The sequence below is a fragment of the Schistocerca gregaria genome, chromosome X (assembly GCF_023897955.1).
Source record: "Schistocerca gregaria isolate iqSchGreg1 chromosome X, iqSchGreg1.2, whole genome shotgun sequence".
NCBI lineage: Eukaryota > Metazoa > Arthropoda > Insecta > Orthoptera > Acrididae > Schistocerca > Schistocerca gregaria.
The window spans coordinates 113,271,184-113,295,855 of NC_064931.1; the positions used below are offsets into that span (position 1 = coordinate 113,271,184).

At 43.2% G+C, this 24,672-nt stretch overlaps 1 protein-coding gene across 1 annotated transcript in view; it reads left to right on the forward strand.

The window, feature by feature from the left end:
• Positions 1-6,039, forward strand: part of LOC126297920 (uncharacterized) — a 471,898-nt gene extending 465,859 nt beyond the window's left edge. The window contains exon 4 of the mRNA XM_049989235.1: positions 5,962-6,039. Within this exon, the coding sequence (XP_049845192.1) occupies positions 5,962-5,987 (26 nt within the window). The 3' untranslated portion in view covers positions 5,988-6,039. The remainder of the gene's footprint in view (positions 1-5,961) is intronic.
• The last annotated feature ends 18,633 nt before the right edge of the window (positions 6,040-24,672 follow it).

Here is a 24,672-nt window from a genome sequence, read left to right on the forward strand (position 1 = left end):
AGTATAATGCTTGGGAGAAGTCTAGGGAAGTTTCCGATAACCCGGCGATGGAACCTCATTCGAGGAAACGTGTTTCAAGAACTGCGGTAGTCATCGAAATGGCTAAGGCGCTGATTTTGGTGGACGAGGGGCAAACGTTGAGGAAATTGGCGTCAGTATTGAATGCCAGCGTGCGAACAATACGTCGGATTGCACAGGGGGCCCCATACGAGACATTTAGTCCGAAGCTGGCTCTCGGATAACGTTGACGTGTTCTGGTCAAAGGACCTCTGGCCCTCGAATAGCCTCGACCTGAACCCCTTCGACTACTATTTTTGGAGCGTAGTCGAAGATGTTACCAATAAGACGTGGCACCCTGATGTCGCGTGTCTACGAACCGTTATGGAAGCAGCATTCGCCAATATGGACAGCACTGTATTAAAGAGTGCGTGGGATCGCTTCAGGACAAGATTGAAGGCAGTCATTGCGGCTGAAGGGGGTTGCATGGAGTAATGTTACTCTTGAAACATACCAGTATTATATGTACAAAGACTTTCATTTTCATTTGTTTTTTGTTTTAACATATTTGCTATTCTAAAAAAGTTTCATTTGTCCGGATTTAAGCGCAGCACCCTGCAGATGAAAAATGACGCTTTGCCTCGTCAGTGCAGTCGGTGCTTCAATAGCAGTAGAAAGCAGAGCACTCGCCTCTTGAAAAACCGTTCGCGGTAGTGTTACTATTTACTGCTTTGTGATAAGGTTCTCATCAGTGGTCTCAGTAGGCTGCAGTTTGCTCCATGTCTCATGACAGGTTTTGACTCGTAAGGTATTCTGTGATTTATTATCCATTGACGATTGGACGCTTATTGCAAAAAACAGATGTAGTATGGTAACGTATATTTACGATATTTTGATTATAAAAGATGTGTCCTGCTTTCGTTTAACATTTGAATCCAACGCCATCTGGCGCCAAGGCGAAATAGCTAGGTCCTCGTGTCATCTGCCTTCAGTCCCGTATGTGATGTCTCAAAATAACATATTTTGCAAATACGACAAAAATTAATTGCACATGAGATTCTCTGTTTTTCTAGTACTGCTCACTTGTATGAACTTTCCCAAAGATATGGTAAAAACTTATTCTCAAAATATACTTTCATTCAAGATGTTGGATTGGCCTTGTAATATTTATACAGGGTGGTCTGAAATTCCCGTTACAAACTTCTATGACATGTAGAGGGTAGTGAGTACATAACATTTTGAATCGGAACCCATGTGCGGAAATGTATCGTATCCGTTCTACGACAGTATCAATGCAGATGATTATCTCATCCACACCCAGGTGAGGAGTGAACTTAGGCGTTACCCAGTACAATTGCTACAATCCATTTGAAAAGAATACTGACTCGTTCCGTTATTACTTAAGCATTTTCATTACAACTTACATCTTCTGGTTTACAATAGACGACAACAACAAAATCCCAGCATCTACGGCACCAGCCGCAACGTACCGTTATATTACAGCAGTGGCTCGATGTGGCGACCACCAACGTTGTTACACAATTCTACCTCTGAAGCATGTTCTGGTAAACTGACACCATCCCCCATGGTGTCTCTTGAATGTCTTGTATAGCGGCCAGAACTCGTGCCAGCAGATCTTGCTCTGTCTCTATAGGCTCTTCATACGACCCCACAAGAAGTAGTCTTTTGTGTTAGCAGAAGAGCCGACACCGTGTGACGAGTGCAGGCCGAAGTGCACGCGTTTTAGTTCACGCAGGCTGGCGTGAGAAGGGAAGAACTACACTGACGTGAAGTCAGGAACATGAGAAGGAATGAGAATTCTGAAAGCGGACGTAATTAGTTTCACACTTAACTTTAATCCATTAATGATGAACGTCGCTCTTGACGGTACATAATTCGCAATATTATCTGTTCACAATACAATCTTGAAGTAATTATGGTAACTGAATATGGCGCCTTGCTAGGTCGTAGCAAATGACGTAGCTGAAGGCTATACTAAACTGTTGTCTCTGTAAATGAGAGCGTATGTAGACAGTAAACCATCGCTAGGAAAGTCGGCTGTACAACTGAGGCGAGTGCTAGTGAGTCTCTCTAGACTAGACCTGCCGTGTGGCGGCGCTCGGTCTGCAATCACTGATAGTGGCGACACGCGGGTCCGACGTATACTAACAGACCGCGGCCGATTTAAAGACTACCACCTAGCAAGTGTGGTGTCTGGCGGTGGCCGCACATAGTCCATAGGGGTTAAATCAGGCGATCGTGGCGGCCACCCGGTTGGACCACCACGGCCTATCCATCTTTCACCATACCGTCTGTTGAGATGTTTCCGGACAGCCAGTGAAATGTGAGGTGGTGCTCCATCATGCTGAAACCACATTTCCTGACGGAAATTCAATGGCACAGCTTCCAAGAACAGGACCATTGCGTGTCGTAGGAAGACTAAGTATACGGGACCCGTGAGCTTGAATGGAAGGAGGTATGATCCAATCACATGACCGTCCAGAATACCTGCCCACACGTTAATTCCAAACCTGTCTTGAAATCCCTGAACGTGCGTGGCATGAGGGTTTTCGTCCGCCCAGACATGGCTATTTCGAGCATTGAGAACACAATCCCTTGTAAACCTACATTCATCTGTAAAGAGAACTCGACTTGGAAACAGGGGCGCGTCGATACAACGGTGCAGGAACCATGTGCAGAAGGCGACGCGTTGTGGAAAGTATGCTGCACCCATAGCGTGTACCCTTTGTAAGTGCTACGGATGTAATTGTTGCTCATGCAGGATGTTCAAGACGGCACTGTGACTAACAGCCATTGCACGCGCAAATGTTCGCGAACTCGTTGACGGGCTATCTTCAATGCGACGCAGTACACCTTCAATGCGTCGCCGTGGAGCACCACATTCCTGCGTCCTCACGGTGAAGGTACCCGTTTCTTGTAGGCGTTGTGTAACTTGGGCAAACAGGTGGTGCTATGGAGTGTGACGGTGTGGAAAACGTTCGTGATACAGGCGACTAGCAGCTGTTCCGTTACCTCCAGCTTCGCCATACACAAGGAGCATGTCTGTGTAGTCCGCAAACGTGTACTGCACCATGTTTAACTCAATCGGTGATGCACAGGTATTGACTCGGTCTCACAGCAAAGCGGATAATAAGTAACATCTGGGGATCGTTTGACGTAGTACTCGTCATCGTGTCTACCATGTTGCATACCAGGACAGGGAAGTCCAAGACGTTTCTCTTGACCTAAGCAGACGTTGATTAGGTAAACATCTGATTTGAAACTGTCGTAGAACGGAAACGATAAAATTCCGGACATGGGTTCCTATTCAAAATGTTCTGTACTCACTATTCTCTACATGTCCTAGAAGTTTGTAACGGGAATTTCCGACCACCCTGTATATAAGCTTTTCTAATTTGCATTTCGTGTAAATTTATCCTTAGTTTTCTGATGATGATTACTAGAAAGGCGCCATTGATGAAATTTTTAGTGATCAACATGTTTACATGAAATTTGCATATGACAATGTTATTATTAACAGCCACTTACACAATGTGTTGAATATCAGCGTCAGAGACATCGACGAGATCCTGCAGCTGCAAAACAGACAGGGTTACTAGTTGCTTGTAACAATTACAGTGGAATTTGAGCAATGTGTCCCTGTATACTGACCTTCAGATTAGGTAGATCTTACGCGTCATGCCTACGGAAAACCTCTAGAGATAATACGTTCACGGAAGGTTCCATTAAGTAGATCTTTCACTGGGAGAGCGACGTGAGGCTTTGCTTCATCCTGCATGAAAACAGTGGTTTTCACGTAGGTGCGGTCTTCCAAAGCTGGAATCACATGTTGTACGAGGTCTCGATAACGTGCAGACATCTCGGTACAACTGACAGGTCACCTGGATGTATTCGGTTACGTTCAGTTCAGTTGTTTGAGGGAGGAGACCAAACGGCGAGGTCATCGGTCTCATCGGATTAGGGAAAGGAGTCGGCCGTGCCCTTTCAAAGAAACCATCCGGGCATTTGCCTCGAGCGATTTAGGGAAATCACGGAAAAACCTAAATCAGGGTGGCCGGACGCAGGACTGAACCGTCGTCCTCCCATATGCGAGTTAAGTGTGCTAGCCACTGCACCACCTCGCTCGGTCTGGATGTATTGCCTTCAAAAAAGAGTGGTGCCTGTGAATCCACACCACACAGACACAAACGGTGAGTGCAGTGGCTCTTCGTGCACAAAATGTTTAACAGTAACTGCATCCTGAAGTGTAAAATGTGCACCGTCACTCCACAGAATATAGCCCGTCACAGGTCATCTACTTCGGTCCGTTCCAGAAACTGAAGAACAAATTCGGAATGTTGCTGCTGATCATGAGGTTTCAGTAGCTCCAAAGTCTGTGTCTTGTACGGATACCAGTGTGAAATAGGCCGCAAAACTTTCCATAATGTTCATTAAGGGATATTAAGTCTCGTGACACTGCACGATCAATAGGGCTACCCGGAGAACGTGCTGCATGGTCAGTTAAAGCAATAGCTAACTCATCAATAACGTCAACCGGGCCAGGATGCCATCCTCTTCCAGATGCCACACCAAGATCACCCGCGTTTTCAAGTTTCATTAGCATGTTCTTTAACACTTTATGATCTGACGGGACTTCAAATTCCCATTTAATAAAAATGAGTGTAAAACATTATTCGTCATTTTTATTGCCGTGGAAATGTAGCGTGCCAATTATTCTTGCTTTGGTACATTGTTAACGCATCGCAGTTCTCTCATCGATGTGTCATCTGTGACGCCAAAGCAATTTGAATTTCAGCACGCGCAGAGAAGTCACAGTCCGTAGTTATAGACGGTAAATCATCGAGTAGAACAGAAGTGATATCTGGCGTTGCGGAAGGTAGTGTCATTGGCCCTCTGCTGTTCATGATTTACATAAATGATCTAGGTGATAATTTGAGCTGCTCCCTTAGTTTGTATGAAGATGATGCTGTAATTTGCCGTCTAGTAAAATCATCAGTCGATCAAAATGTTCTAGAGAGAATTTCTGTAAGATGCGAAAAGTGGCTATTGGCACTAAACAAAGAAAATTGCGAAGTCATCCACATGGATACTAAAAGAAATCCGATAAATTTTGGTTATACGATAAATCGTACAAATCTAAGACTGAATAACTAGGAATTACAATTACGAGCAACTTAAAGTGGAAAGACCACATAGATAATATTGTGGGGAAGAAGAAACAAAGACAGCGCGTTGTTGGCAGAACACTTAGAAGATGCGACAAACCCACTAAAGAGACAGCCTACATTACATTTGTCCCTCCTCTGATGGAATATTGCTGCGCGTTATGGGATCCTTTCCAGGTCGAATTGACGGAGGACATAGAAAAAGTGCAAAAAAGGGCATCCCGTTTCGTGTTATCGCGCAATAGGGGTGAGGTGTCATATGATACGCGAGTTGGGGTGGCAGTCACTGAAACAAAAGGCGGTTTTCTTTGCGGCGAGATCTATTTACGAAACTTAAATCACCAACTTTTCCTTCCGAATGCGAAAATATTTTGTTGACACCCACCTACGTAGGGAGAAATGATCATCATAATAAAATAGAGAAATCAGAGGTCGAACGGAAAGATTTAGGGGTTCCTTTTTCCCATGCACCATTAGAGAGTGGAATGGTTCGATGAACACTCTGCCAGGCACTTAAGGGTGAATTGTAGAGTAACCGTGTAGATATGCATGTAGATTTGGTTGTATGCAGTTGCAGGGCGATCGAACAGTTTTTATTCCGTGCATTACCTGTGAGAATCCTACCTTCATAATTTTATTACTGTTACCCAGTAAGTCAATTTCTGCTAATAATTGGCTAGAAGCGAAATATGCTATAACTCCGTAGAATAAATTTGTAAAGATAATTTTTTACTTGTAAGTCCTGTCGGGCCTATAGATATGTGTTTTTGCATGACAGGCTATGGCGAGAATGTTGAAAGATGAAGAGATACTGGAGTTACTCGTGGAGGATTTACCATCTGACACCGATACGCCTGATGAGGAAAGTAGTGATTCCGATACAGACCAAGTTTCAGAAAAATTCAACAATGTAAAAGTGCAAAGAACAAAAAATTATGCCACACCAGTCGACAAGACAATATTTCCACTTGTTCTCAAGAAACTGAAGAAATACCTTTTGAAGACAGTTGTGATATTGAAACTGACCCGACAGCCGACGAACAAGAGAGATCAATGTACAAGCACAACAAGAGGAAAATAAAGAAAAGCAAGCTGCTAGTCACAAAGAAAATACAGACTCTCCCTCCGTTGAAAATGAAAGAAATGCCGAAATTGTGAATCGCAATCTAAACGTTTCTCGCAAATTTAGTAGATAAAACTGTGTAACACTTGTGCATTCATACGTTATATATTCAAATTTCAATGGAGGAATATCTTTTCTTCAGCTCAAACGTGTGGTAACTCAGGGGCTTCTGAAAAAAGGTAAAACAATTTTGAATAAAGATCAAGCCAAGAAACATCTTGCAGCTCTTTACTGAATTAAAGAAGGAAGAAACGTTTTTCAGCTCCAATGAAGTTTGAACCCAAAATCTCGGAGCTCGTTGGCCAAATTTCGTTGCAAATAATGGTCGCTGTGAAAACTGCGCTATTCGTAATATAGAGTCAAAGCCTCGTTCTAAATGTTCTCACTGTAAAGTACTTTTTTGTGCCAATGAAAGAGGAAACTGCTTTTATGAGTACCACCTTGCATGAAGTAATGTTTGTTACTGTCAGTACCATTGTGACCTGTTGGGACTCTGAAGTCAGTTTTTGAAAAAAATTAATAAAATTGACATAATATTATTTGATCTGATATTTATTTATACCAGTCCTATTTCCTAACAACTAGGATACCACAGAAAAATTTCGAAATGTCAGAGTCCTAAAATAAAAAATTTAATCCATAAAGAGTTAAACAATTTAGTGACATCGGGTGTCTGACAAAACCTTTCAGTCGACACATAAAACAGTTTCACTAAGAGCGCACGGTCTCTCCTCTCAATAGCCACGCTATTTATTCAAATTATGGCTTGTCGGATGAGAGCATGGATGTCATATCGCCATAGAAACAGTGTGCAGCATCAGATTTGGATCTTTGGGCACAACTGGAACTAATTTGTTTTCAACCATAAAGGGATTCCGCGTTAACACATAAGCGTATCTACTACGTTTCGTGCCATACGAGGATTACAGCCCACAGTAGACCTCCGTGAGTACCTGTACTTTAATTATCACCATCTGCCACTTTTGTAAATGATTTAATCTCGACAGCATCGCATTGTCACGAAACAAAACTGAGAAGTTATTGATTCTATCAGCACTGCTGTATGGTTGACATATCCATTCCCTGAAATACGTCTACATCCACACTGCGCAAGCCACCTGACGGTGTGTGACGGAGGGTACCTTGAGTACATCTATCGGTTCTCCCTTCTATTTCAGTCTCGTATTGTTCGTGGAAAGAGGGACTGTCGGTATGCTTCTGTGTGGGCTCTAATCTCTCTGATTTTATCTTCATGGTCTCTTCGCGAGATATACGTATACGGTGAAGATGTGTTCTCGAAACTTTAACAAAAGCCCGTACCGAGCTGCTGAGCGTCTCTCTTGCAGAGTCTTCCACTGGAGTTTATCTATCATCACTGTAACGCTTTCGCGATTACTAAATGATACTGTAACGAAGCGCGCTGCTCTCCGTTGGATCTTCTCTATCTCTTCTATCAACCCTATGTGGTACGAATCCCACACCGGGGAGCAGTGTTCAAGCAGTGGGCGAACAAGTGTACAGTAACCTATTTCCTTAATTTTCGGATTACATTTGCTTAGGATTCTTCTAATGAATTTGTCTGGCACCTGCTTTACCGGCGACTAATTTTATATGGTCATTCCATTTTAAATCACTCCTAATGCCCGGATAATTTTTGAAATTAACAGCTTCCAGTTGCTGAACTGCTATATTGTAGCTAAACGATAAAGGATCTATCTTTCTATGTATTCGCAGCGCATTACACTTGCCTACATTGAGATTCAATTGGCATTCCCTGCACCATGCGTCAATTCTTTGCAGATCCTCCTGCATTTCAGTACAATTTTTCATTGTTACAACCTCTCGATATACTACAGCATCATCCGCAAAAAGCCTCAGTGAACTTCCGATGTTATCCACAAGGTCATTTATGTGTATTAAGAATAGAAACGGTCCTACGACACTCCACTGCGGCATACCTGAAATTACTCTTACTTCGGAAGGCTTCTCTCTATTGAGAATGACATGCTGCGTTCTGTTGTCTAGGAACTCTTCAATCCAATCACACAATTGGTCTGATAGTCCATATGCTCTTACTTTGTTCATTAAACGGCTGTGCGAACTGTATCGAACGACTTGCGGAAGTCAAGAAACACGGCATCTACCTGTGAACCCGTGTCTATGGCCCTCTGAGTCTCGTGGACGAATAGCGCGAGCTGGGTTTCATAGGATCGTCTTTTTCGAAACCCATGCTGATTCCTACAGAGTAGTTTTGTAGTCTTCAGAAAAGTCATTATACTCGAAAATAGTACGTGTTACAAAATTCTACAACTGATCGACGTTATAGGTCAATAGTTCTGCACATCTGTTCGACGTCCCTTCTTGAAAACGGGGATGACCTGTGCCCTTTTTCAATCCTTTGGAACGCTCTTCTACAGACCTACGGTACACCGCTGCAACAAGAGGGGCAAGTTTCTTCGCGTACTCTGTGTAAAGCTGTTACTGGTCTGTGGAGATCGATAAAGCTTAAATCAATGTGTGTTATCGAAGTAAACACCAAGAAATTAATGTACATGGATGTCAAATCATTTCCAGCACTCAAAACAAGAACGCTTTCCCTAAATTATCTAATTGTCTCCAACGGCGGATGATAATCTACAGATTATTTCGCATTCATGTGGAATTTATAGGAATCCACCAATTTCGTAGCTGTGGAATGAATTTTAGGAAAATAAAGGAGTAGTACCCTGATGTACGATCATTCACTTCTGGTTTGATGATTTTAAAAACGAAGTATTTCTGGAAATGTTATATAGTTTTCTCAACACTGGCAGCATTCTGACTCCGCTGGCTGCCTCACCAGTCGACAGGATATGATCTGTTGACTTATCGCAGTTATAAGTGGTAGTTATCTATACTGTTGGCGATCTCAGGTGTTACAAAGGGGGCGACTAATCTCTCCCTCCCTCCCTCCCTCCTCCGCCTTTCTGTCTCTCATTTATGAGATGCGAGGTACATTCCTGGCAGTTGCAAAAGGTTAATGCGTGTTGAGTCCAGTCGGTTACAAATACCTTCGTTAACTGTGGCCGGCGTCATCCGCGGTACTTTCCCGGCACTGAAGTTGTGCTGAGCAAGTTGGCTACATCTGGCAACATCCGACCTTCGCGCCAGTGAGATCTGAGGCGCCTTGGGATTCACGCGGCCCCAGGGGCAGTGGAGGCGATGCCGCAAGGCTCAAAGCCGACAGTTCAAAGTGTTGCATCTGAACACGGATACACTGATATGTACGTCTCTGCATCGCACTCTTTGTTTATACCCCTTCTGCTAGCAATATTATTTTACACCATCCAATCACCAGGAGGGTACCAGCTGAACATTGCAAAAAAATTTTGTTACTGTAGATCACACAGTTGCAAAATAATTCAGATAGGCGTTATAAATGTAAACACATGAGTTGTTACAGATTGGAAGCAGTCATTGATGGTTTAGTGTGCAAAAACACAGAACTGAGGATTCCAGATGTATGGTGACTTTGCTAACACAATAGAAATCAAAATTATAAATACGAAATAAGGTTAGTCTTTATAGATGGCTTCTCCTAATAGTGAGAACAGTTTATCACAATTGCTGCTCCTCTATTGTTCTAGTGCACTGGTTTTTTGCACCGCATCCACATAGATCTAGTTTTCTGGCTTTCTTCTGTAGTACATAATGCATACATTTTTGCAATTGATGAATTAGAAGATTCTCCCTTGGTACCTTGAACAGAATACATCTTCCTTAGATCAATTTCAATAGTAGCTCTTAAAATTCTGTATGTGGTGTAGCTAGATTTCTTGCTCATTCTTCCACGTGTGGTTTCGCTAACTTGAGGATAGCTTCCTGCCTCTTTATTCCTGTGGAATCTTCCTGCAAGTATTTTTGTGAACACAGAAATTACGCATTGAGGACTGCAATGTTCACCATTCCCGTAAATATTCAGTACAGTCAACTGCCTGTTGTATGTACAAGACTGTATTTTCTTGTCGTCATATCTCTCATCTAGTTTCCCCATATTGTCTGATTAGTCTGAGGGGCTATGGTAGGGGGTGTGTTTTCTTTTCTTCTTCAACAGAGTCATCATTATGTTTGGTTGAAAACAGAATAACAACCTTCTTTTTCTTTGGAATGTGTAGGACAATAGTCATCTTTCTCATGAATCCAAATACTGAAGGTATTGTCCCTTTTGTAGCGTTAGGCAGATACTCAGGGGGTATTTCTCTTTTGTTTACTCTGAGTGTTTCGACTAATGTGAAGTTGTGATCGAACAATGTTTTCGGCTAGCGGTATTGAAGCAAAAAATAAAAATTTGTAGTGATTATACTTGCATACTAAATACATGGTCAATCATATCCACCACAGCACGTTGCCCTTAATGAACGTTTCCTTGGTTGTTTCAATGCCTGTATATGCTTGTCGACTACATTCATACCCATTTCCAGCATTTGCACATACCCCTATTTTTATTCCGTAAATCTGATTTCGCTTTCATGCATGTTCAAAATGGACTGTTAGAAGATAAAGTCTCCAGTGTTTCATCAACAGTTACGTATTTAGTAGGTGTGTAATTATTTAGGCATGGACCTCAAAGATATTGAGAAACCTTCTATAACGCCTGAAGCCTGTCCATTGTATCTGAAAGTCTAATGTTGTAGATTATTGCGTTACCAAACCTCAAAAGAGCGCACAATTTGTGAAATCAGGCATGGGACATAACAGCCGTGAAAAATGGATTTCAAACAGTTTACTGGCTAATCCATAACTCAGAAACCCTAGCGTGATTCCCACGAACATTTCCTGTAGCCAGTAATGTGGAAATAAATGTCGAAAACTCCTGGTTTGTTATGTTTTGCTAATCCTTAGGTTGTTTTTGGTGAATTATGTTGATTTTATCAAACGTCTTCACCCTTTTGATTAGCATACTCCCTTTTAGTAACAAGCATATTTTCAGGGAAAAAGAGAGCAAACATATTTACGATTGCATCTGCAGTTTTATTGCTATTTATTAGACATAGATTTTGTTGAACATTTTAAAATGGTCATCATCGTTGATAGAAGGGTGTCGAATCCTACACTAGACCACTAATACTCTTGAACATACCTGAAACAGTTGGCTCTGAAACGTCGTTGATATGTTATGATAAATTTTCTCTAACTGATATCTCTGTCGTATGATGCATTTCACTCATTTCTGTGACATTAACTTTGTCTGTAACTTCAACGTTATCGTTTTCATCTTCTTTTATCTTCATCTTACCACAAAACATACACATCACGACCTTCGCCACACAGATCATCTGGATTAGGAGTACTTACAATCCTTTCAGACTCCTACATATTATAACAGGTTGTCCAGGCTTACACTCAGAAGTACAACTTAACAATATCACAAATCACAATAACAACAAAGAACCTTTACGAATATTCTTTGTTGCCATTGCTTTCCTAGCATAACAATTAAAGTCCAAGTACAGAACGGCAGCAATATTGATGAAAATATAAATATTATTGTTTCTGCATGCAGCAGCAAGGATAAAAATGAAATTAAATTTGCTAAAAATTCCATAGCAAACCATACCGAGGAGGTAGCAAGGAAACCCCAATTGAATCATGGAATATAAAATATTAAGTGAAAAACTCTAATGGGTATATAATGAAGAACTATACAGGCCTTCAGATTGTAAGTACAAGTGAAAGTATAAATACATGTGAATGCGGTAACTTGTATAATTCCTTTATCCGAATTAGTAGTGGAAGGGTTAAATAAAATTCTTTTCCTCTACCATTCCTATTCTATGCTGTGATTATTTTCTGGATTGGAATTTATGGATGTGTTGTGAATGAATTCATTTCTCTTGTTATTTACAAGTCTACTCTAAGCAGTCTCATAGCGATGTTATTGTTTCTACATAGTATATACCATTTTTTAACACCAGTTGTGTTAATTAAATATAGCGTACATTAAGCAATGTTTTTGAGTGTATATACTAGGATTTTTCTGTAGTTTTTTACAAGTCTTCTGGGGGCAGTTCTGGAGTGACGTCTTCAACTAAAAATGCAGAGATAAAGTATACTTAGAACGTATTTGTCGCAGTGTGTTACTTATTTAACGAAGAATGTGCGTGTATTTGTTAAAATATGTTGTTCGAGTTGTTTAAACTGGTATTTCAATGTGTTTTCTAAATATCATACTTAATTTACACATACCTTAGAATGGAAATACGGAGAAAATCGGTCAAAAATTGTAAATATCAATAACATGTCCTCATACATTGAATAGCTTACAGAAAACGTCACGATATCATTAATTCACAGTAATTCAGCAGCGCCCCAATCACGCACTGTAATGTCAAAAAGTCATACGTAATAAATTATGTTAATATTTCCCACCATTTAGCAGAATATGCTATGATGTCATTGAATTATAGTAATTCAGCCACACCCTGTAAGTTCAACCTGTCTTGTCATAAATATTGTTCTTCTTTCCCAATACTTCCAAAATATTAGACGGCATCATTAAATTAATGTAATTCAATCTCAACCCAATTACACACTGTAATGCCAAACTGTCTTACCTCTTAAATTATGGTAATATTTATCGCCATTTTTAGGTAGACCAATTTTACTGCTGGGAACCCTCTCACTGTATCAACTAATATGTCGAAACTCACGTAATCGGTCTAGTGAGAAAAGCGGTAAAGGAGGGTATCGCCACCATTTTAATGTGTTGTTACTGGCCATCCTCGATGTGGGAAATAGTTGTATTTTCCGCCTTTTCTGAGTCATTCTATTCGTATAGATCAGTTGGGGAGGGGGACGGTAATTCCTCTTACATCTTTATGTGACTTGGAACTATCACAGTGAGTGGGTGACCTTTATTTTTTTATCACACGTTTTCCCAAGATGCATGGGCAGGGTATCAGATTACATCCTGACCCTGAATGCAACACACAAAAGTGCCTGACGCTTTGGGCAGGACACGTGACGTGTAGTGGACTACATCCTGACGTTGAAAGTACCTCACGTAAAGCCCAACAGACGCGGGCCGTGGGGGTGTACTCCTTGGAAGCGTAGACATGACCTCGAGATAAGATAGCGACGTGAGCTCTTACTGGTACTCCTATACCACTGATATGCATCTCTTTAGTTGCATTAAGAGATAGATTGTTTGACAGCATACATTCTTCTAAAACTCTCAGATGTCCTTAGCAGCTTGGAGGAATTGGCGTCACAGTGGTAGATAAAGTTTTCTACTAATTTCTATTGCTGACAGGAATTTCTTCCCGACGCTGACGTGTAAAGTTTGTCGATAGTGTTCCCTAGAAGTTTCTTCAGCCTTAGTGATTTTTGGCGTGTATAAAATCCTTCATAGCCCCCCCCCCCCTTTTTATTTCCTCTTATCCACGAAGTAAGCACCTTCAGAATGATCTTAAAGTCCATATAATTATATAGTTTATAGTTTATTTAGACTGGATGAGTTTAAACGTCTTTGTCATTTGCATACATGGAATCTAGTACTATTTCTGACAAAGGAGATATGTCATCCAATTTATCCGTAGCCTTCCTTGCCATCATTGTCACACTGAAATTCTTATTATGTAGGAATTATTTAATGGTATACCTTAAGCGGTAATCTCTTCTCATAATGCGTAACTTCCTCATCCAGATTTTTACCACAGACTGTGTTCTAAACCACCATAAACCAGTGATTTTTGGGCGTTAGTTGGTCAATCCACTACGTTTATCCCAGTTCTAGAACCACAAGGAAATAATAGCGCTTAATGACTGTCCCGTTATTTCGGTGTTTTGACCATTAATTTTCGTGCCTTCACTCTGAATGGAGGATATTTAGTGTAAAAAAATAAGCTCAAATTAACGTGCTCTTGAAACTTTGTTGGCAGTTGTGTTTGGTAGTTAGAATTGAAGAGTCCTCCCTGGGGCATGGGTGTTTGTACTTAGGATAATTTAGGTTAAGTAGTGTGTAAACTTAGGGACTGATGACCTTAGCAGTTAAGTCCCATAAGATTTCGCACACATTAGATTTTTTTTTTTTTGAACTGAAGATTTGTGATGCGATACTTTTTCACATAAGCATTAATGGAAAATTATTCCAGTGTGTGAGAGGACCTGTAGGGAGTGTCACTAACCTGGATATTGCTCTACGCGTACTATAATTTGTCCCTCGTATCGTACCACCTCCTGCCATAACTATGGAGGGCCGGTACTCAGAAAAGACGTAAAAAAATAACATTTAGTTTGCCTGACTTCATAAGCAGTTAATTGCACGAATGAATACGAATGGCTTGTTTTCTGAGTAATTTGAACTGGTTCGGTAGCAGAGAAGTGCGTTACTCGCTGCGTGAAGAATTCTGCTGATGAGGCAGCTACCGAGTGGATTCTTTGTCTCGGTTAGTGGGTCAGTGGTCCGTCAGTAAACAAGCACTACACCCACAAGCTATAGCTGGCTTCTTGTCTGCGTTTGGTGGCTGTGTGCGTGGTTAGTCGTCTATCTTAATCTCACAAGAAATAATCCCCTACTTGGCGACTTATCGTTGAACCGTTCGAAATATCACTTACTATATCCGTATTTAGACATTTCTCCTTCCATTCCTCACAGAGGACATGGGCTTTGGTTATTTTCGGTACAACTGGCTTGTTTCATGTATTCTGCCCACCAATCCTCGACATTCCATCCTTTCTCCTTTACCAATTCTACTTTTGGTAGGAGCGTTCCTCATGCCGTGTACCGTAAAACTTGACAATATTGTGGCACTTGCAGTAATACACTCCTGGAAATGAAAAAAGAACACATTGACACCGGTGTGTCAGACCCAACATACTTGCTCCGGACACTGCGAGAGGGCTGGACAAGCAATGATCACACGCACGGCACAGCGGACACACCAGGAACCGCGGTGTTGGCCGTCGAATTGCGCTAGCTGGGCAGCATTTGTGCACCGCCGCCGTCAGTGTCAACCAGTTTTCCGTGGCATACGGAGCTCCATCGCAGTCTTTAACACTGGTAGCATGCCGCGACAGCGTGGACGTGAACCGTATGTGCAGTTGACGGACTTTGAGCGAGGGCGTATAGTGGGCATGCGGGAGGCCGGGTGGACGTACCGCCGAATTGCTCAACACGTGGGGTGTGAGGTCTCCACAGTACATCGATGTTGTCGCCAGTGGTCGGCGGAAGGTGCACGTGCCCGTCAACCTGGGACCGGACCGCAGCGACGCACGGATGCACGCCAAGACCGTAGGATCCTACGCAGTGCCGCAGTGCCGTAGGGGACCGCACCGCCACTTCCCAGCAAATTAGGGACACTGTTGCTCCTGGGGTATCGGCGAGGACCATTCGCAACCGTCTCCACGAAGCTGAGCTACGGTCCCGCACACCGTTAGGCCGTCTTCCGCTCACGCCCCAACATCGTGCAGCCCCCCTCCAGTGGTGTCGCGACAGGCGTGAATGGAGGGACGAATGGAGACGTGTCGTCTTCAGCGATGAGAGTCGCTTCTGCCTTGGTGCCAATGATGGTCGTATGCGTGTTTGGCGCCGTGCAGGTGAGCGCCACAATCAGGACTGCATACGACCGAGGCACACAGGGCCAACACCCAGCATCATGGTGTGGGGAGCGATCTCCTACACTGGCCGTACACCTCTGGTGATCGTCGAGGGGACACTGAATAGTGCACGGTACATTCAAACCGTCATCGAACCCATCGTTCTACCATTCCTAGAGCGGCAAGGGAACTTGCTGTTCCAACAGGACAATGCACGTCCGCATGTATCCCGTGCCACCCAACGTGCTCTAGAAGGTGTAAGTCAATTACCCTGGCCAGCAAGATCTCCGGATCTGTCCCCCATTGAGCATGTTTGGGACTGGATGAAGCGTCGTCTCACGCGGTCTGCACGTCCAGCACGAACGCTGGTCCAACTGAGGCGCCAGGTGGAAATGGCATGGCAAGCCGTTCCACAGGACTACATCCAGCATCTCTACGATCGTCTCCATGGGAGAATAGCAGCCTGCATTGCTGCGAAAGGTGGATATACACTGTACTAGTGCCGACATTGTGCATGCTCTGTTGCCTGTGTCTATGTGCCTGTGGTTCTGTCAGTGTGATCATGTTATGTATCTGACCCCAGGAATGTGTCAATAAAGTTTCCCCTTCCTGGGACAATGAATTCACGGTGTCCTTATTTCAATTCCCAGGAGTGTATTTTTCACATAACTTCAGACAAATACGTACTGCAACATTTAATTACCATATTTATTTAATTTTATAAAGTTTATCATTTAATTCTGATAGTAATAAAATGTTTATACGCAGTGAGGCATTCGTAATACGTAATATTAACTGTCACAAAGTTAACCTCCCCCCCCCCCCCTCCCCCACCCAAGCTCAGTGAAACACAGTGTCATGAAGTCAAAGGCACGGAAAGTAGAGTTAAATTCATTTGTCACAAAGACAGAGTGAACTAGTGTTTCTTTATGACACGAAATTAAGACTTTATTACCAGTTTTCCCAGTTTTATGAGTTTTGTTTCAACATACACAGAAAAACATTTGTCCCAAAATTTAAAAATTTGGTGAGATTTGTTTCTGTAATATTTTTAAAATCCAAATATTTATAGACCTATTTTCACTGAAAAAAATAAAAATAGAAAAATTAATCTGCGTTAAACAAGGTAACTAATCATAAGTTTACAAACTTATTTATGCATCAGGTCAGTAGAACTATATGACGCAGAAAAAGGTTACAATACTTACAAGTAAGGAAGTATCCTCTAAGCAAGGTAATTAATTCCAGGTGTGAGACACTGACATAAAAATTGAGGTATATGAGAAAAAGACCAAATCATGACACATTTAATACAATATTTTGAGCAACTGCATGTTATATTTAGAATAAAGTGATAATTGCAAATGAAACTTCCTCTTTTTTACTAATCCACTCACACATGTTCCTAATTTAATTAATGAAACTTGTTTTCTACCGTTTCAGTTGTCACACTTGTTTCTGCAGGTAAGTGTGCTGCCACAAAGCTACCCCTATAATCTACGGAAGTAACTTTTCTTGCTTTTCAATGCCAGAAAAAATTTGTAAAATTTGAATTTTATATAGAATGATGTGCACATGTAACTTATAAACATGAACTTACCATCAGTTAGACGGCTGTTTAAAATTATCGACAGCAACAAGAAGTTTCCAAGAAATATACAGATACATTTTTCCACCTACAAACAAATTGCCCTTTGTACCAGCTGAAGTGTAATATACATCCCTGTAGCTACCGTCACTAATCGCAACACTGACCAAGAATACGCTGCAGCAGAGCCAAATGTTGAATGTTGACACGAATTAGATTATTTAAAACTAAATCCAGAGAAAATGGTTCAAATGGCTCTGAGCGCTATGGGACTTAACATCTGAGGTCATCAGTCCCCTAGAACTTAGAACTACTTAAACCTAACTAACCTAAGGACATTACACACATCCATGCCCGAGGCTTGGTCCCGCGGTACCAGACTGAAGCGCCTAGAACCGCTCGGCCGCCACGGCCGGCAAATCCAAAGCACACTGTTGTGACGAAGCAATACATGAGTCACACAGTCCCCAGTTTTACGATATTCAATAAGTAAAATTTCACATCAGAATCTCCAGTCATTTCATAATGTACTGTGTAGGAGCAGGCAAGGGCATTCCCTCAGTGGATACACCGGTTCCCGTGAGATCACCGAAGTTAAGCGCTGTCGGGCGTCGTCGGCACTTGGATGGGTGACCGTCCTGGCCGCCATGAGCTGTTGCCATTTCTGGGTGCACTCGGTCTCGTGATGCCAATTGAGGAGCTACTCGACCGAATAGTAGCGGCTTCGGTCAATAATATCATCATAACGACCGGGAGAGCGCTGTGCTGACCCCAAGGCCCCTCCTATCCGCATCCTCCTCCGAGGATGACACAGCGGTCGGGTGGTCCCAGTAGCCCACTTGTGGCCTGAAGACGGAGTACTGTGTAGGAGCAAGTAAACCTCACTTTAAATGTTCCAAATGCTATTGTCTTCAAGCTGCACACAAATTTTCTATGCGTTTAGTCTCGGCGGGAACGAATTCAGTCTGGCCACTTTCCTGCAATTCTGCTCAGGCCAGCGGAAGCGTGAAACGCTTGCTAATGCTAAAATTACCCCACGTCCGAAGATCCGTGTCTTGTCCACACATTAGATTGTGTACCATTTGTATTCTGAGAGAACTCACCGAGCAGACAACTTAGATGTAGGAACATTACAGTCTCCGCCACACCGGAATGATAGCTTGAGCTGTACAGATGGGGATTTTGATCAAGGGGTGAAGACCTACGATGTTCAATAACGTTCTGTGGCCAGTGCTTAGTTTCCATTCCACCGCCAGTAATGCCGCCGTAAGCCGGGTCTACAATGGTCTCGGCCGCACTGAAGTCTTTACGCCCTTGTACCGCAGCCGCCTTGGCTTCCCGGCAATTGGCTCCAGGGGAGATCCACATTCTCAGTTGTCGTGTGTCTCACAGCCGCCTGAGCGTCGTAACTGCTCCACAGAGCGAGGACCTTAACAGGAAATTACGACCCTGTACTGGAACACGGACTGCGAGCGCTGCCGCAATTTCCACCTTTACGCCTAGGGTTATAGCTCAGTCCTCGAGTAGTGAAACTTAAATGGCCCTGACAATAGTACAATTACAAGATTAATTCGTTTGCGGTACAGTCATCTCCGTGGGTGATGGCATAACGCTCGATAATTTATTGAAGTGAGGCGTTTAAAGGGCAGACCTCTCAGTTGTAATTTGCTCCTTTGAACCGATTCATTAGCGTGGTCGACAATTATAGCCAGATTTCACTGCTCCGCGCCTACGCAAATGCGAAATGGCCTCATAATGTCTCCACTGAGCTTGCTTATTATCCAGATGTAATGAAAACGACGCAAAAACGGCTTCATCCATACAAAATAAAGCGTAGGAAAATTTTTATTATCTATGCAAACTATTAAGGACGCATATGATTAAGAAATTATTTACAAGCATGCTAACTCCAACTTTTATCCACTGGCGCATTTAAAGAACTGTTGAGTGTCATTCAGAACTATATGTACAGATATTTCGTCCTGATTGACAGACAAAGTAATATTCAACTTCACGTTTTTTATTAATAATAGCCAAATTTATGGTTAATTACGATATTTAGCATCTATATCCCTTGGTGAACTGCATAATCTCACCATTTTGTTTGTGTCCTGCGTCTGCATTTTCGTATATCAATAAACTTTCAATTTAAAACGCAATGCGTAGTGTGATATGATGTCGAGTGTATGATAGGCAAGATCTGCGATACAAGAGCTCTTGTTTGTGAAAAGATCGTAGGAGCCACACGCATGTGATATAACATCTCTAAAGTTGAGAAGGTATGGGATCTTCACTTGTCGATGTGCGATTGTACGTCGATTAGTGAAAAACAGCTGTCGGCAGAGTCAACATGTAGTGGTTGTGATATTACTGCCATGGTTATTTTGATACTGGTCCTTCGTAACGCTGAAGTTTTGATGTCTTGTTCCCTGAAATTGGTTGAAGTTGTAACCCAATCGTTTAATGAAGGATATGACTGCGTTAATTTAAATTTGAGATTACTTCACATTTATTACCGCCAAAACACACAATAAGGAGTTTAACAGTTCAAATAAGTCGCGTCATCAACTGCACTAGATTAACTTCATTGGTAATTTATTCAATACACATTTCGGTAGCGAATCGTCACGAAACACCATTTGAAAGAAAACTGATCGTAATAAATAGTTCTCAGAGTTGGTCACTGAGTATTTACTAACACAGTAACACAGAGAAGTGATGTGGATGCCTGCAACCGGACTGTTCACATAAGTTCATTAAATATTTATACTGATGAACTGTAACTATCATATCTGCACATAATTAGTGAAATTCACATTCAAATTTTGATCCGACGAGTACAGCTCGAGAATCTATACCTTGAAATATTAACATGAATGTTGCTAATCATGGACTTCTACACATAGGTGTACACCTCGCGAGTACGGCAAATTCAAAGATCACTAAAGACACTACTCATAACAGAAGTTACTAGACGATGTTATCGTACCGAATTATTCCCGGAGACTGACTGGAACTGTGATCTGCTGGTTCTGTATGTGGAGTGAAAGGATAATTAGTGAAATCAGCTAAATACATTTTATTATAGGTTGAATAAATAAGTAATGATATTCTAGTGAGTAGTAATTTGGGTTAACTAGGTTTTAGGTAACCATAAATTTAACAAAATTCGATTTCTGTTTTGTTGTTACAATGTGTAGCTTGTGAAGTTTAACGTAAATTTCACAAGACCATAATTTGCCTACTTTGTTTAATTTATTAATTAACACATTCTTTCAATGAAAAAATGCCTCTTCTTGGTCGTAAAATTTAGGGCTACAAATTTATAACACCAGTTTTTCGTATTAAAAATGCTTAAAGGTCCAAATAACGAAAGTATTTTCAACTGGATGAGAACATTATAGACGAATAAATTTTTAATCAATGTGATTTCAGACAAAGTAAACTTATTGCTGGAAAAAGGGAAATCAGAGTTCTCGAATGAGCTATGTCGCTTTGCAAATAAACAATCGTTAACTCCCGTCATTTTTCTGAGCACATAGTCATTCCCCCTGCAAATCCGAGGGTTAGAATGGGCCCTTGGTACTGCTGCCTGTCGTAAGAGGCGACTAAAAGGAGTCTCAAATGTTTCGGCCTTTATGTGATGGTCCCCTGTCCGGTTTAACCTCCATCTTTCTAAATTTTCCGAAAGAGCGAGCCAATAGGAGAAGGGCGCCTTACATGGTGCATCATGTCCATCATGCATTGAGATCATTAGCCCACATTCTGGTCGTCACATTGCAGTCCCGCTCATTCTCCATCTCTTTGGCATGGACACTTTCCTGGGTGCGTTTTCCACCATGCACTATCCAGTGCTGCTTTCTGCCCCGACGATGGCCATGGTCTTCTTAGCATCTCATATCCAGCACGGTAGCCAGTCCGTTGTGATGGGGTCGCCATTACCATGTTGGTTCTAGCCCCCTGACCACACAGGGATCACTCTAATGATGCCTGCGCCATTTACTCCCGACCTATGCCATGGAGTAGATGCCCATCTCCCTGGGGCATCGGCACTTCAGGCAATGGCCATCCTGCCAGGTGGCCCTTGCTGAGGCTGGGTGGCGCTCGTGGAGAGGGCCCCTGGTCGGAGTGGGTGGCATTAGGGTGGATGATACGCCTTGAAGCGTAGTGGGTCATCTCTTGATTGTTGTCCGCCGCCAGCAGTCTCTAATTGAGCAAAGACCAACTTCAGTGCTAAGAAATATGACCCCAAATCGTTTCCCTCCCTGGCCGCACCATGGGAGGAACGCCAGGCTAAGGATGGTAGTGAAGCTTGTTCGGCCCAGTACGTCGTATGTACGAGAGTTCATGGGAATCTTTCATGTCCCTGAAGCCTCAATGTTTTGTGGAGCATTTGGAGGACAGGTTTCGGGAGGTGGAGGGCTTGTCCAAAATGCCCTCTGGGTCAATCTTGATAAAAACAGAATCCTTTGCCCTGTCACGCGCATTACTCGCTTGTGACATGTTGAGGGATGCTTCTGTTACCATCACGCCCCATAAGAGCTTAAATATGATCCAAGTTATTATATTTCACAGGGACCTTCTTTTGCAGTCTGACAACGAGGTGCACACCAGTTTAGAGCGGCGAGGTGTTCATTTCGTCCTGCGCGTCCATCGGGGTCCGAGGGATAATCATGTTGCCACCAGTGCCTTCATCATGGACTTCTTTCCCGAGAAAGTCAAGGTGATGGTCTACCACTGTGATGTCAAGCATTATATCCCTCACCCAATGAGGTGCTTTGAGTGCTGCAAGTTCGGCCATATGTCTTCCTGCTGTACTTCCAGCATTACAAGTTGAGATTGTGGACGTCCATCACATTCCAATACTCCATGTGCCATCTGTGTCAACTGTGGAAAGCATCATTCACCTTTCTCACAAGGTTGCAGGATTTTACAAAGAGAGAGGCACATCATGGACATAAGACCCTGGACCGACTGACCTACACTGAGGCTAAGAGGAAACTTGAGCGCCTCCAACTTGTGCTTATTACCTCCTCTTACGCCGTCGCTACGAGAACAGTTGTCGCCCCATCAGTTCCTCACATTCCTGTCGCCTCTCAGAACCAGACGACTACACCTGCCCTCTTGATGGTGGGGAGCACTTCCCTCCCTGTTGCTCCTGCACCACCTACTTCTGGAGGAACACCCAGAAACCATCAGGTATATCATTCCCCATTTCACAGCCAGAGAAACGCAAGTTTTCTTTGGATCCTATCGGTAGGGAGGTGTCGCTTGGGTCACTCCCTTCCCAGGTTTCTGCTGTTGGGTAAGATGACACCCTCCAGTGGTTGAAGAGCCCAAAAGCAGCTGGTCATAGGGTTCACACTCATCCTCAGTCCCAGAGGCTGAATCAGTGATGTCCTCCCAGCTATGGAAACCCAAGCAGCAGTGAAAGAAATCCAAAAAGAAGGTCCCCAAGGCCAAGGGAATTGCGGTGGCAGTCACACCACCACTACCTACAAGCTCAGCGTCTGTGGGTGAGGTGGAGATTGTGGTGTCCACTGAGGACCTAGATCTTGCCGGACCCTGAGACAAAATGGATATTGACTGCTTTCTGCATAGCCCTCCAGGAAACTTGGTTCCCGGCAATGCCGACCCCTGCCCTCTGCGGCTCTAAGGGCTACTACAGGAATTGTAGCGACTATAATCAAGTGTCAGGTGGAGTTTGTGTTTATGTCCTAAACTCAGATTGTAGTGAAACTGTGCCCCTTCAAATCCCTCTTAAAGCTGTGGCTGTCAGAATAAGGACGACGCAGGAAATAACTGTCTGCAATGTATATCTTCATCCAGATGGTGCAGTAGCCCTGAATGTATTAACCACACTGATTGATCAACTCCCTAAACCTTTCCTGCTTTTTGGAGAGTTTAACACCCACAACCTCTTGTGGGGTGGCACTGTGCTTACTAGCAGAGGCAGAGATGTCTAACCTTTACTGTGTCAGTTCTACCTCTGCATCTCAAATATTGCAGCCGCCACTCATTTCAGTGTGGTTCATGGTAGTTACTCGGCCATTGATTTATCAATTAGCAGCCCAGGACTTCTCCCATCTATCCACTGGAGAGCACATGACGACCTGTGTGGTAGTGACCACTTCCCCATCTTCCTGTTACTGCCCCAGCGTCAGGCCCATGGACGCCTGCCCAGATGGGCCTTAAACAAGGCGTACTGGAAAACTTTCACCTCTGCTGCCACCGCTGAATCTCCCCCACACGGTAACATCGATGTGATTGTTGGGCAGGTCACAACAACAATCGTTTCTGTGGCAGAAAACATGATCCATCGCTCTTTAGGGTGCCCCTGGCCAGTCCCTTGGTAGTCGCCAGAAGTCACGGAAGCAATTAAGGAGCGTCGGCGAGCTCTACATTGGTATAAGCGCCACCCTTCCCTGGAGCACCTCATAGCCTTTAAACAGCTCTGTGCCACTGTTCGCCAACTTATCAAACCACGGAAGCAGGAGTGTTGGGTGGGATATATCTCGACCATAGGATGCCATACGTCACCTTCTCAAGTCCGGAAAAAGATGAAACGTGTTTCACGGTACCAGACACCAATAGGTGTTCCCGATGTTAACATAAATGGCATATTATCTACAGACGCAAACGCGATTGCCAAGCACTTTGCTGAGCACTATGCTTGAGCCTCTGCGTCGGAGAATTACCCCCCCCCCCCCAGCCTTTTGCACTCTCAAACGGCGGCTAGAGGGGAAAGTCCTCTTGTTCACTACACGCCACGATGTATCGTATAATGCCCATTTACAGAGTGGGAACTCCTCAGTGCTCTTGCACATAGCCCCAACCCAGAACTGGGTCAGATCGGATCCACAGTCAGATGATTAAACATCTCTCATCTGACTACGAGCAGTATCTCCTCGCCATCTTCAACCGGATCTGGTTCGATGGCGTCTTTCCATCGCAAAGGTGGGAGAGCACCATCATTCCGGTGCTCAAACAGGGTAAAAACCCGCTTTATGTGGATAGCTATCGGCCCATCAGCCTCACCGAAGTTCTTTGTACGCTGCTGGAACGTATGGTGTGTCAGCGGTTGGGTTGGGTCCTAGAGTCAAGTGGCCTACTGGCTCCATGTCAGGGTGGCTTTCGCCAGGGTCGCTCTACCACTGATAATCTTGTGTCCCTCGAGTCTGTCATCCGAACAGCCTTTTCCA